The sequence below is a fragment of the Cyprinus carpio genome, chromosome B14, assembly GCF_018340385.1.
Source record: "Cyprinus carpio isolate SPL01 chromosome B14, ASM1834038v1, whole genome shotgun sequence".
Taxonomy (NCBI): Eukaryota; Metazoa; Chordata; class Actinopteri; order Cypriniformes; family Cyprinidae; genus Cyprinus; species Cyprinus carpio.
The window spans coordinates 24,831,811-24,845,276 of NC_056610.1; the positions used below are offsets into that span (position 1 = coordinate 24,831,811).

Here is a 13,466-nt window from a genome sequence, read left to right on the forward strand (position 1 = left end):
CTTGTGTGCAAGCTGCGTGTATGTGCCTTGCCTAACATCTGTGGTTGTGTTACTTGTAAAAAGTAAATAGATGACAGACTGTACCTGCAAATCCAGATTTGCACAGGCAGTTAAAGCCCCCTGGGTAATTCTGGCATAGTGCCCCATTCTGGCAGGGGTTCGAAAGGCACTCGTTGATGTCCCTCTCACAAGCCATCCCAGTGAAACCTTCTGGACAGGAGCAAGAGAATCCACCCACCAAGTTGTGGCAAGTTCCTCCATTGTGGCAAGGTGTCGGCTGGCACTCATCGATGTCAGTCTCGCAGAGGGTACCGGCATAACCTGGCCTGCAGTTACAAGCATATGGCTGTAGGGGGCGATTTGACACGAGGATGACCGGGACACTCTCCTCTGTCTTCATATCTGGGCCAACACCCAGCCGCCTCTTGCAGCTCCCCCCATTTTGACATGGATTGTGGGAGCAGGGATCATAGTCCACAGAGTCAATCTTAACTCCATTTTGTCTGTGCAAAATCTCCTTGATGCTCTGGAAGAAAGTGGCGACTCCACTCGGATTGACGTACTGCCCGTGCCCCCGCTTGACAGCTGCCATCAGGAAAGTGTTGTTGTTTAGTTCAAACACCCCATAGATCTGGACTCCAGTGCCCAAGCCAGCAAGCTGTGAATTGGCGATGCGCAGGAAACTGAGATAGTGATTGGTAAGGAAGTCGCTGATGCTTTGGGAGACGACTCGTATCAGGATGCTGTTGTCCACTGTGGCATTATTGAATCCAATAAAGAAAACACGCACATGGCTGTTGACAGCGTCGTGGATGCCATCGCTGCTACGCACCGATAAATCAAATGTGCCATCTGTGGAGCGACTGTTTGAGCGGAGGTCACAGGTTCCTGTGGGAATGCTGAAGAGGACAGCCGCTGGTGGAGTCAGAGAACAGTGGAACGTGTCTTGTATATCTGGATCCTGTGGCTTTACCACCCCCAGTGATCCTCCAGGAAACATATTTCCAAAATAATGCACATAGATTTCTGCGGAGCGAGACTCTGAGGGATTATCATTCTGATCACTGACTTTGATGTGGACCGTTCCTGTCGAGGACATCTGAGGAATACCAGAGTCCTTGATGATCACAGGGAGGTAGAAATCACTTATCTGCTCTCGGTCTATCTCTCTGCTGGTGGTCAGCTCTCCAGATGGACTGAGGGTGAAGTAGCTGGATGCTGCTCCAGTGCTGATGAGGCTATAGGAGAATGGGCCTTGATTTGGTGCAAGATCTGGATCACTTGAACTGAGCGTCATCACGGATGTCCCTGCTCTCTGGTTCTCCATCACTTCCCCACTTGTAGTCTCCAAAGTTGGTCCATTATCGTTAATATCCTCCAGGGTCACAATTAAAATGGCACTGCCGGTGGCAGCTGGAGAACCCGAGTCTACTGCCAGGACGGTGAGGTTGTACACAGGGACAGTTTCCCGGTCCAGTTCTGAAGCCACAGACACCTGTCCTGTCTGAGGGTTGATGGTGAAGGTACCTTTTTCATAGCTGGCAGCGATGGCATAGGTGAATCTGCTCCAGCTAGGGACAGAATCCGAATCCTCAGCACTGACGAATGTAACCAGGCCTCCAGGGGATAATCCCTCATTCACCTGAACATCATAGAGCTCCTGGGTGAATACAGGAGGATCATTGGCATCCAGAATTGTGATGTTCACAAGTACCTCATCAATATCTGCCCCTCTTATGCTTCCTGAATTCTTAGCTAAGACTTTAAGAGAAATCTTTTCTTCTTTTTCACGGTCTAGCGGTCCTGAGACATAGATCTGGCCTGTCTTTTTATTAATGCTAAAACCCCTTTTTCTGCTTCTTCCAAAAATCAAGTAATACACTATGCCATCTTCTCCCAAGTCTCTGTCACTTGCAAACACCTCTCCAATGACTGTGCCTTTAGGAGCTGCCTCTGAAACCTCAAAGTAGTACTGCTTTGACACAAAACGAGGGACGTATTCATTTGCACCTTTCAGCTGAATGTTAACATATGCAAAGCTGCACCGTTCTTCATCTGGAACGTTAAAGGCTTTGACGGTCAGGTGATAGACCTGTTTAGCTTCATAGTCTAGGAAACCTTGTGTGGTGATGATCCCTGTGTTGGGATCAATTATGAACAAGTCACTGTCTGATGACTGAATGACGTATGCCATCAGGGCATTTGGCCCAGAGTCTTTATCAGTTGCATTCATTTTTACCACAGTAGTGCCACTGGGGACATTTTCCTGCACGACTGGGAAGTACTCAACAGGGTCGAACACAGGAGGGTTATCATTTACATCAGTAACTAGGACATTAACTGTAACATAGCTTGTTTTGGCAATCCACCCTCCATCTGTTGCAGAAACTCTGAGTTCATGCTTCTGCTTTGTTTCGTAATCCAATGGCTTTGCTAGGGATAAAACGCCCGTTTGACTGTGAATTGAAAACAAGCCTTCATCATTACCTGAGGAAATGTTGTACATTACCAGGCCGTTCAATTGTTTGTCCTTGTCCTTATCTCGTGCTGAAACTGTGCGGATGGCTGTGCCGACAGTCAGACCTTCAGACACGGTGACTGTTACTTGGTTCTGTGAAAACTCTGGAGTATGATGGTTCTCTTCTGTAACAGCTATTTTGACTGTTGTCTTAGCTGACAGAGGAGGGTTCCCTTTGTCACTTGCTGTTATTTCAAGCAGGTAAACTTTATTTGTGTCTGCTGTGAGCGAGGACGCTACTGTGACCGATCCAGTTTGTTTATCCAAGCGGAACTTGCTGGAACTGTTGCCTCCAGACACAGCATACTCTATTTCAGAGTTCATGCCAAAGTCCTTGTGATCATGGGCTGTGACTTTGAGGAGTTTGGTGCCGACCTTTACACTTTTAGTGACAGGGGTAAAGTAAAAGGAAGATTCAAACGTGGGTGGGTTATCATTGCTGTCAACTACATTTATGATAACTGTGGTTTCGCTCATGAGCGGCTTGATGCCTCGGTCTGAAGCGGTGACGATGAAACTATGACGGTTCACATTGATGTTACTGTGGCCACTGGAGTTTTGATACCTGAGCTGCTGTTTAACGAAGATCTCACCAGAGCTGGAGTTGATTCGGAAGTACTCTGTTTGAGATCGGATAAAGTAAAATATTTTACCGTTGAAACCCTCATCAGGATCTGTGGCAGAGACTTGAGTCACAATGGATCCAACCTCTGTCAGCTCAGGATAGTCCAGGTAATATGATGGCTTGCTAAATCTCGGAGCGTTATCATTCACATCTGTCACAAATATTGTGACGTCTGTGCTAACAGTCCATCCTGAATCGTGTGCTGAGACTTTGGCAATATAGTGGTTCGTGTCCTCTCTGTTCAGAGGCCTACTGATGGTGATGTCTCCTGTGCTGGGGTGGATAATGAAGGGAAGACTTGCATCGCTGATAGAGTATCGGCTTATAGCGTTAGCTCCTGCGTCTTCATCGGTGGTGGTTACTCGAGTAACAGTGAAGCCCACTGGTGCATTTTCAGGTACAGTGGCACTGAAGATTTTGGAGAATCTGGGAGCATTATCATTGACATCCAGCACACTGATTAAGACCTTCACTGCCGTGCTTTTAGGAGGGCTGCCTCTATCCGTCGCCTTTACTCTCAAAGCATACTGTGAGACCTTCTCTCGATCCAGTGGTCGTGTTGTACGGATTTCACCAGTTGCCCTGTTGATGCTGAAGCTGTTTTCTTTGTTGCCTTCAATGATGGCATAATCCAGTTGCCCGTTTGGTCCACTGTCCTGGTCAAATGCCGATACTATCAGCACACGTTGGGGTGAGAGGTTTTCTAAAATCTCAGCGTGAAAAGGCTCTTGCTCAAAAGTAGGATGGTTGTCGTTAACATCCAGAACTGCGATCTCTACTTTCTCATAGGCTGAATAAGGGGGAAAGCCTTGGTCTCTGGCCTCTATCCACAAGACGTACTTCTCAATATTCTCATAGTCCAGAGGCTTTTTGATAGACAGCTCTCCTGAAAGTTGATCTATGTGGAATGCATTGTCCAGGTTTCCGCTTGCAATGTAGTACGACAAAGAACCTGCCCTAGGTGAAGATCCGGTCACCTTAGTCACAACAGTGTTTGTGGGTTGGTTCTCTGGGAAGGTGAAGACTTTCTCCTTGATTCTAATTTGGGGGAAGTCTCCTCCAGTAACAAAGCGAACTGTAACAGTTGTGCTGTCTGTTTTGGGGTTGGTGCCCCCATCTTTTACGTGGACCGTGAAGGTGACCTCTGAACTCCCTGTGAGTTTTTCATTTGCAGTGATGGCACCTCTGATTGGGTCTATCCTGAACTTTTCTGAATTGCGTCCAGTGAGCGAATAGTGAAGTTGAGCATTTGAACCAGAGTCTTCATCTGTTACTGTGACCGCAAAGACCAGTGAGCCTCAAAAAACAGAACAGAAGTGATTAGACACTAATCAGACAGACCAAAACCCAATGAAACCATGAACCCCTGCCATAGAGGACACACCTGTGGAAGTAGAAGCAGGTATGTGTGTAACATATGGATGATGGTGAAACCGAGGAGGGTTATCATTGATGTCGGCCACAACCACAGACACTGTGGCAGAGCTGGATAGCGGTGTGGGCTGTCCACCATCCGATGCCACCACCAGCAGCTGGTAACTTGCCCGTGCCTCTCGATCCAGCAAGGAGCTGGTGATGATTAGGCCTGTGGCTGGGTTGATGGAGAATTGACCGTCCCCACCACTGAGACTGTAACTGTAAATCACAAACACAACAGGTTCAATTCATGCATGGAGACCAAACAATGCTATCTGTCAACTACCCACACATATTTGTGACCTTGGACCACAAAACCAGTCTTAAGTAGCAAAGGTATTTTTGTAGCAACAGCCAACAATACATTGTATGGGTCAAAATTATACATTTTCCTTTTATGCCAAAAATCATTAGGATATTAAGTAAAGATCATGTTCCATGAAGATATTTTGTAAATGTTTTACTGTAAATATATCAAAACCTTTTTTTGTATAAGTAAATATGCATTACTAAGGACTTTATTTGGACAACTTTAAAGGTGATTTTCTCAGTATTTAGATTTTTTTGCAGCCTCAGATTCCAGATTTTCAAATAGTTGTATCTTAGCCAAATATTGTCTTATTATAAAAAACCATACATCAATGGAAAGCTTATTTATCTCAACTTCAAAAAAAAAAAAGTGTCTTTATGACTGGTTTTGTAGTCCAGGGTCACATTTATCCCAACTGACTAACATTGTATTCAAGGTACACATATTATCAGTGCTTGCTTTGCCTGGAATCAAACCATGACCTTGGCATTAAACTACAGGAAAGCTACATGTTTCGGTCTGTAGAGTGTCGGCATCTGCCCCGAGAAAAATTCCTCCTAAGCAAGAATTCAGAACTTTATTCGCCAAGTATCTTATCATATGGGCGGCAGGAAGATTCTTTGTTCATCTTTCCAGTTCTTTCATAATTCCCGCAGCATGTTTTCTCAGCTGTGCATCAGTAAACCAGCCCTGATCAAAAACACCTGATTTGAGATGTTCCCATGCTGCTTTGAGTTTCAGTGAGGTTCATTTTCGGGGCGCTTGACACAAAATCGTTCTGACAGTAACATGCACACATGGCAACTTCAGAGAGTGAGACGGGAATTCCACAAATTACAGAACAAAGTGTGAAAAACAACCCTGGTGAAAAGACAACAACATCATCCACAGTCACGCATCGTCCGCCTTACACCAGTTCATGTTCGGTGAGAATAATGTCACACTGAAGCATAAAGCTGGTTCTGTGAATTAAGAACCGAAACCCCTCACTGTCTCGCTGCCCCCCACTGGGCTCTGATCTGTCTGTCATACTTCATTATCATCCTCATTAGCATGTTTTTAGGAAAGTGGAACATGCTGCCCCCACAAGCGCTCATGCAGGAGTACTTTAGAGAAACATGACTTAAGGTCTTTGCACACCGAGTCTGAAATTTTTGCATGTTAAAAAATAAATATGACTTCATGTTGTTTCAATTATGTTTATACGCTGCCTCCGAAACTTTTGTCTGTCATAAAAAAAAATTAGGATCGGGTTCGATTTTATGTTTTTTTTTTTTTTTTTACATCCCTAGCAAGCGTTTTCAGAACTGTTTGACAAACCACAACAAAAACAAAATCCAAAACCATAACCTTATTCAAATTTAAATTCAAAATTCAACTTTAAATATGTGGCTCTAGTATTGCTACCAAAGCATCAAAACCCTGTAGTAAACTTTGAATCACTCAGGATAATCCTAAAAAACAAAAACAATAATTTTCTAAAAAACAAGAACAAATGACAGACAAACACGTAACAAAGATTTTTTGTACAGATACATAAAATGTTATATAGTACATTTTGGTTTCAGTCTATAGTGTCGTACCTGATCACTCCATTGAATCCTACATCAGCATCTGAGCTGTTGAGCAACAGGACGTCTGTTCCGGTGGGTGCATCTTCAGGAATAGTTGTGTGGAAAGACATTGAGCTAAATGATGGAATATTATCATTCACATCACCAACCAGCACCATCACGGTACCAGAGCTGCTTAGAGATGGCGTTCCTACAAACACAGGAGAAAAACAAGTTCATCTATATATGTGTGTGAACCAGAAATGAGTCTGTGTTGTGCATGTCTGTGACTTAATTCCAGGGTCCAAAATTAACACTCGTCAAGTGCCAACTGTGAGAAATAGGCTTGTAAATAATACATTACGCACTAGTTGGCTGCTAACTTTGTCCGAAGTTGCAACATATCATAACGAGTAAGAATGATAGTCTGACACTCACTGATGTAAACAAATGAGTGATTTAAATCAAAGACACACAAACATCTCCTAAAGAAAATTTCCATAACACTTTACTTAAAGCCTTTACGTATAATGCATTATAAAAGTAGTTTTAATGCATTAATTATGCCTCGCAATGCACCTTATGATGCATTGTACAATCTCATTAATAATTGTAACCACAATTAATACTTTTTAACACTTATCAGTTCATTGTTACACTATGCATTTTAAATTTTGTAATAATTATTTACGACAAGATATAATGCATTACAACACACATTATGAATAATTATATTGCATTATACCCCTTAATAACTCTTTATAATGCATTATACATAAAGGCTTTAAGTAAAGTGTTACCAAAATTTCTGTCAAAACTCTTTACATTAGAGAAATATTTACCATTAGAATTTTATCCAATTCTTTAAACACCTACTCATGAGGGAAATGCCTCATATTAAGCCACCAAAATGTAAAAAAAAAAAAAAAAAAAAAATTTGGGACAAATTCATGATTTTTGTTTCAGATGCAGTTTTATTCAGCCTATCTCAAATAATATCATTTACATATATTTTTTTTTTTTTACATATTTACATATTAAGTGACATAATGACATGCGCTGATTGTGGGTCGGTTAACTAAAACTAAACTTATTTAAAAAAAAAAAACATTTTGTTACTTTAAATAAAAAAAAAAAAAAATGTAATTATTTTATTTCAGCTAGTAGCCAAGGCAACATTGTTTCGACATATTTAAAAAAAAAAAAAATGACCAAAACAAAACTTTAACTAAAATCAAAACTGAATTTTCAACCATAAAATTCAAAATGGAACATTTAAAAAAATAATAATAATAATTCAATATATATATATGAATATATATATGTGAGAAAAGGCAAACCTAAAAAAAAAGGTCTTAAGTCTTCAAAGATCTAAATAAATCAACTGTATTTTATAACTTAAAATACAGTTTGATGACTGTTAAGAATCAGTGTGCTTCAGCAGGTGTGACGAGTTGAGTCTGGACCCTCTTAACTCATTAAACACAGATGGTTTGATATTCTAGCAGCACAGATTAACTTCTCAATCCGAAACATCTCTGCTGAAATCCGGATCTGGAGTCGGTGCCATCTGTCTGCGCTCCTGTCCAGCGCTAATCTCTGACTCTCTGCGTCTCACACACTCAGGAATCTTTAAATATACGGGGATCGTTGCAGGGGTACAGATGTAATCCTGCTGTTTAAAACAGTGAGGCACACGGCAGAAAGAATGCAACTTTCAGCAGAAATCAGGCCGCAGTGACGAGAAGCAGCCCGATGGCTCTGAGGAGATCAGGTTAAATGAACAGCAGATGACAAGAAGCACCGAGGGGTGAAGCGATTCAAACATCTGCCCCCCTCTCGCAGCGAATGAACGTGATTAAAATGAATTTGCTCCATGCATAAAGCCTCTGATAACATTGTGCACTTCTACAGCGTGGCAGAAAATCCTGCTCGTAAAAACAAAAGGCAGAGAGAAGAAAAATGGCTGCAGATTTCCCCTCGTCTGCAAGCAATCTGAGGCGTTTTTCAGAGCGTGTTGTTCCTGCAGGCCTCCAGCAGATTAGTGTAACTAATAACACATGCTAATAAGCTGCTAGCACACGCTTTAATCGCCTCATCCTCACTGAAGACAAAGAGATTAGCATGGTGTCAGATTAGCATTTATCTGATGAGCACAAGGAAACGTGTGTGTGTGTGTGTGTGTGTGTGTGTGTGTGTCTCATTCAGAGCTGAAACAATGTGACCTGTGTCTGATGAGAGCATCCAGAGAGAACGTCTGCTGTCTCACACAATCAATACAAAAAACAATCATATTCATTTCATTGACTTCTATTGTTTTTATAGACAGCTAGTTATATATACTGACTGTAACCGAACCCTAAGAGAAAACTTTCTGCATTTTTACAATTAACTTTTTTTTTTTTAGTCAGGTTCATTTGCCAGCTGTGAATGCAAACCTTTGCACATTGATTTTTAAAATAATTTGTATCATTAAAAACATTTTAACTAGTATTTCTGGCTTTGTTTAAACATCTTTGAAATTTATTTGAAGCAACACTGAATAATTTTATTGTTTAATGCATTAGCTCCCATGAACTATCAATGATCAATATATTTCTTACAGCATTTATTCATCTCTATGTATGTCTGTTCATGTAAGTGCATTAAAATCAGAGCTTGTATCTGTTAACATTAAAGCATTACATTTACACTTACACTGATGCATTTAGTAGATGCTTTTATATAAAACGACTTAAAGAGGAACAAATGCATTGTTATTAGTTAATGATTTAATGAACATTAATTTAGATTATAAATAGTTTTAGGTAAGTATCTTCATTGTTAGTTCATGTAACTCAGGAACATTAATTAATATTAACAGATACAACTTTTGATTTTAAAAATGCATTAGTAAATGTTGAAATTAAATTAAATGTTATTTAAAATGTAACCAAAAAATGCACAACCGTGACCTCATTAACACGATCATGATGATTTGTATAATAAAGCCTATTCAGCGTTCAGAAACTTCAGCTGCTTTAATGAATGATGATGCACAACTAAATCACAGCTATTTTTGGTCCAAGAAACTTTGACAAATGTTACAAAAATGAAGAACATTTACACTAATAGCTTAGGTTTTTAACTTGACACGTAGTCTTGTAACACTCATGCTCAGCACGATGGAAAAAGTAGTGAGACGCAGCGGTCAGACCTCTGCATTGATTACTCACATTGATGGAGTGTGTTTTGAAGAATCAGCAGAGTGACGCAGCCGCTGACTCACACACACACACACACACACAGACGCAGATGCAGGTGTGTGTGAACGTGACAGGTCTCCATTACTCATCACTAATCAGACGTCTGATCCAGTTAATGTGATCAGTTCAGATCTTCTCATCATATCTGTGTCCCTGCACATCAAAATCTCTCTTTATCTGTGTCTCAGATTTAATATGTCCAGTTGCATGACAAACAACTTAATTTGTATTGCCAATATTTACACCTGTGGCACACATAAATACTGCGAAAGCATTTATGTTTGTGGAGTGGATGAGAAGAGACCCCCCACATGATGGTAAAGCACTTTGTATGAACAGCAAATCACAATAAAGTGCTATATAAATGCCTCATTCATTCATTCATTCATTCATTCATTCATTTATTCATTCATTTCAATATCAACTACACTGTTTTCTGTAATGATTATTCACAGGTGTTTTTCCTGTATTTTGAATTACACATTTCCTTGACCGATGTGTTAAACTTAACGAAAAACGTACTGGTAATTTTCTGATATTTTTCTACTGTTCTACTTAGTACTGTTCTTTTCTACTCGACATTTAATATTCTGTTTTACTAAGAAATTCATCACTTTGTGAACGCAAAACAAGTTTTTAACTGTTTAAGAGAAAGAGTTAAGAGGTTCCCATTAAGTAATGAAAATGTTACTTTTAAATGTTCTCAGAATGTTCAAAACATTTAATTTTTTTAAATGTTACAAAAAAAAAAAAAAAAAAAATTCTGCTTGGATGTAAACATTGGAGAAAAGGAAAATTAAGGGAATCTTAAATTTTTTTGTTTTGCAAACATTATTTGAACCATGTGAAACTATTACCCAACAGGGAATTAGAAAGTTATATAAATGTTAGGAAAACGTTTTTAAAATATTGTTTATGGAACAATATTTTTAATACCCATTCTTGTAACATTGAGAGAAAATGTTTTGAGATCAACTTGGAATGTCCTTATTATATTATTTTTACTATATGAACATTCTCAGAAACATTTTTTGTAACCTTTAAATAACATTCCAATCTCGACAAAAAAAAGGAAATTTTAATGTTCTTAGAATATTAAAATAAACATTCAAATAACATTTTTTTTTGGTTAAAAATAAAGTCAGCAGATGTTTTTGTAACCTTTAAATAAAGTCACAATCTCAATTTCAATGTTTTAGAAATATTTCAAAATAATGTTCCCACAGTGTTTTTATAACCTAAATTTGATATCTGTGTAGTGCGCAGTAACATTTAAACAACATTAAATCCATAAAATCCAGAATATTTCATGTCATGGTTCTGAAAGCCTGTGTTTGTGAGTGAGATCAGAGCTGCATTGTTTCAGGATCTGCTCCTGTTCTCCAGGATTCTGCTGGACCAGATCCAGCCACTTCCTCTCTGACTACAGGAAGTGACATCATTACCTGTTTACAAGCAGGAGCTTGGGTGAGTGTTTGGAGGAGGCCTGCACATGAAGCACAGAGCGGCTGAACTACAGTGAAACCTGACAGAGCTGCATGTCTGAATGTAAGTGGAGAATCTGTGTGTGTGTGTGACGCATCACTGCTGCTGTTTGCTCATAATCACACGAAACCTCCACCAGACGCAGTGAAGGGCCTGCTGATGGTGAGCGTGGCAGGACAGTGTGAAGATCTGCAGATGTGTTTGGCTCTGACCGTCAGTTTCTGTCATATTGACTGCAGTTACAGGAAAACTGATGAATCCAATTAAACACACGAAAGAGACCCAATATGAGCGAGTCACATGAGCAGAACACGTGCAGTTCAGGGTTCACCAGAACATCAAAAGAAATTCTGAAACGCTCTTTATTTCAAGTAAACTGGACGCTATTTACAAACAGGAAAAAGTTAGAAATGCTCAGGAATAGCTTGTTAACTTCACAAACAATTACAAAGAAATGGCATGCAGCACATTGAATTAAATGTGACTTTTTGAAGCAGAAAAACATTTTCTTGTAAAACATATTTTAATTATCTTTTTTATATACCTAGAATTAAAAAAATCTTTTTAAAACGCAGAATTAGATTGTTAAACTATTTTCATGACAATTTCTCACTTTTACTCCCAAAATCTTATTACTGTGATGTGCTTTTTGAATTTATTGAATTTGTTTGTTATTTATATTATTTTCAGTGTTTTTTTCTCTTTTGTTAACCAAATTACAGTGAAATATTACTTTATTAATACACTTGAAATTGGCATAATGTGAATCATTACAAAAAGTACCATTGTATCAGTGCTTTTACAATTACAATCAATGTTTTCTTGCTTTAAAGTAACACACATTTCTGCAGGATAAATTCAAATAATTTAACTGTAAAAATCGAACATTCTAAAGAATAGGCTTCATTTTCTATATGCAAAAATAGTTAATTTCTTTTGATTTTGAGGTGAAAAATGACACACTCTCATGCACACACTCTCTCTCTCTCACACACACACACACACACACACACACACACACACACACACACACACACACACACACACACACACATGCATCAGGTCACATCAGGTCAGTTTCACTTGTTTCCAGCACTGTCCTCGTCTGACTCCAGATTAGATTATGAACTGAAGGCCTGGTGCGAGTGTGTGTGTGTGTGTGTGTGTGTGTGAGAGAGAGAAACACAATGCAGTATTCATGCAGCGATCTATGATGCTAAACTCCTCACTGGACGCAGTGACAGATAAATGATTCACACTCAGTCTCTCCACGTGTCCTTCTGAAGGTTACTTTCCTCCCACAATCCACAAAGAAACACAGAGTTTCACTTTAAGAGCACGCTCGAGCAAGTTATTATCTTTAACTAAAACCATAAAAATTATATATAACTTGAAATATGCACTAACTGAAAAAAAGGTTAATTTCAGTGAATCAGTCTAAATGGATGTGAGTGAATACTTCAGAGTGAAGGGACTCCTTCACACGGCTCTGGTTCTGCGTTCACACCCTGTGGCTGTAATCACTCAGAGATCAGGATACGAGCGTAAACGTGCTCCATCTGTCCCGCTTCTCTCTCTGGAAGTCATTCAAGCGTGTGCTGCATCTTAATTCGGCTGTAAGCTCACAGACTCACAAACATATGGAGCAGCGTAAGCCGCTTATGAGCCACATTACACTGACCTGCTCCGTGTGTGTGTGTGTGTGTGCGCGCATAGAGTGTTGTTTTAATACCACTGAGAAACTATCAGAAATATTTTGACTTGGTTTTCATTTTGGCGTCATTTTAGTTAAAGTTTTAGTAGTTTTGTTGTGTATTACTGTTGTTTTTATTATGTATATATTTTTATTATGTATATATTTAAAAAAAATCTCTCTCTATATATATATTTATTATTTTTTATTATTATTTCACTTTTTAATTTTAGTTGTTTAACTATTATTATTTTAAATAAATTGCTGAAATAAAATAAGTTTAATGTTTTTTATATTTTATTTTAGTTAGAGTCTACTTTAAGTAGTGAATTTTTTTTATGGTTTTAGTAAACTATAATAACTCTGGTGTGGCTCACATTCACTGAATGCACCTGATGACACAGCATAGACTTCATATGAAGTTATTTCTAATGACATACAAACGCTAGGAGAAAATGTTCTGCATTATGAAAACGTAAAGTGGATGCTGAGGTTCTCAGTGGAGTATGTGAGGATGAATGGGAGGGTGAACATCCAGGGCAGTTTATTTACTCCAAACTAAACAGTGAACAGAAAGAGACGGTCAGTAAAGCTGCAGTGCACTCTGGGAATGAGATGTTT

At 39.2% G+C, this 13,466-nt stretch overlaps 1 protein-coding gene across 1 annotated transcript in view; it reads right to left on the reverse strand.

The window, feature by feature from the left end:
* The window catches only part of LOC109101774 (protocadherin Fat 4-like), a 53,207-nt gene that overhangs the window by 13,551 nt on the left and 26,190 nt on the right, over nt 1-13,466 (reverse strand). The window contains exons 8-10 of the mRNA XM_042738818.1: nt 6,453-6,633; nt 4,528-4,778; nt 85-4,440 (exon numbers count right to left, since the gene is read on the reverse strand). Coding sequence (XP_042594752.1) covers nt 85-4,440; nt 4,528-4,778; nt 6,453-6,633 — 4,788 coding nt within the window. The remainder of the gene's footprint in view (nt 1-84; nt 4,441-4,527; nt 4,779-6,452; nt 6,634-13,466) is intronic.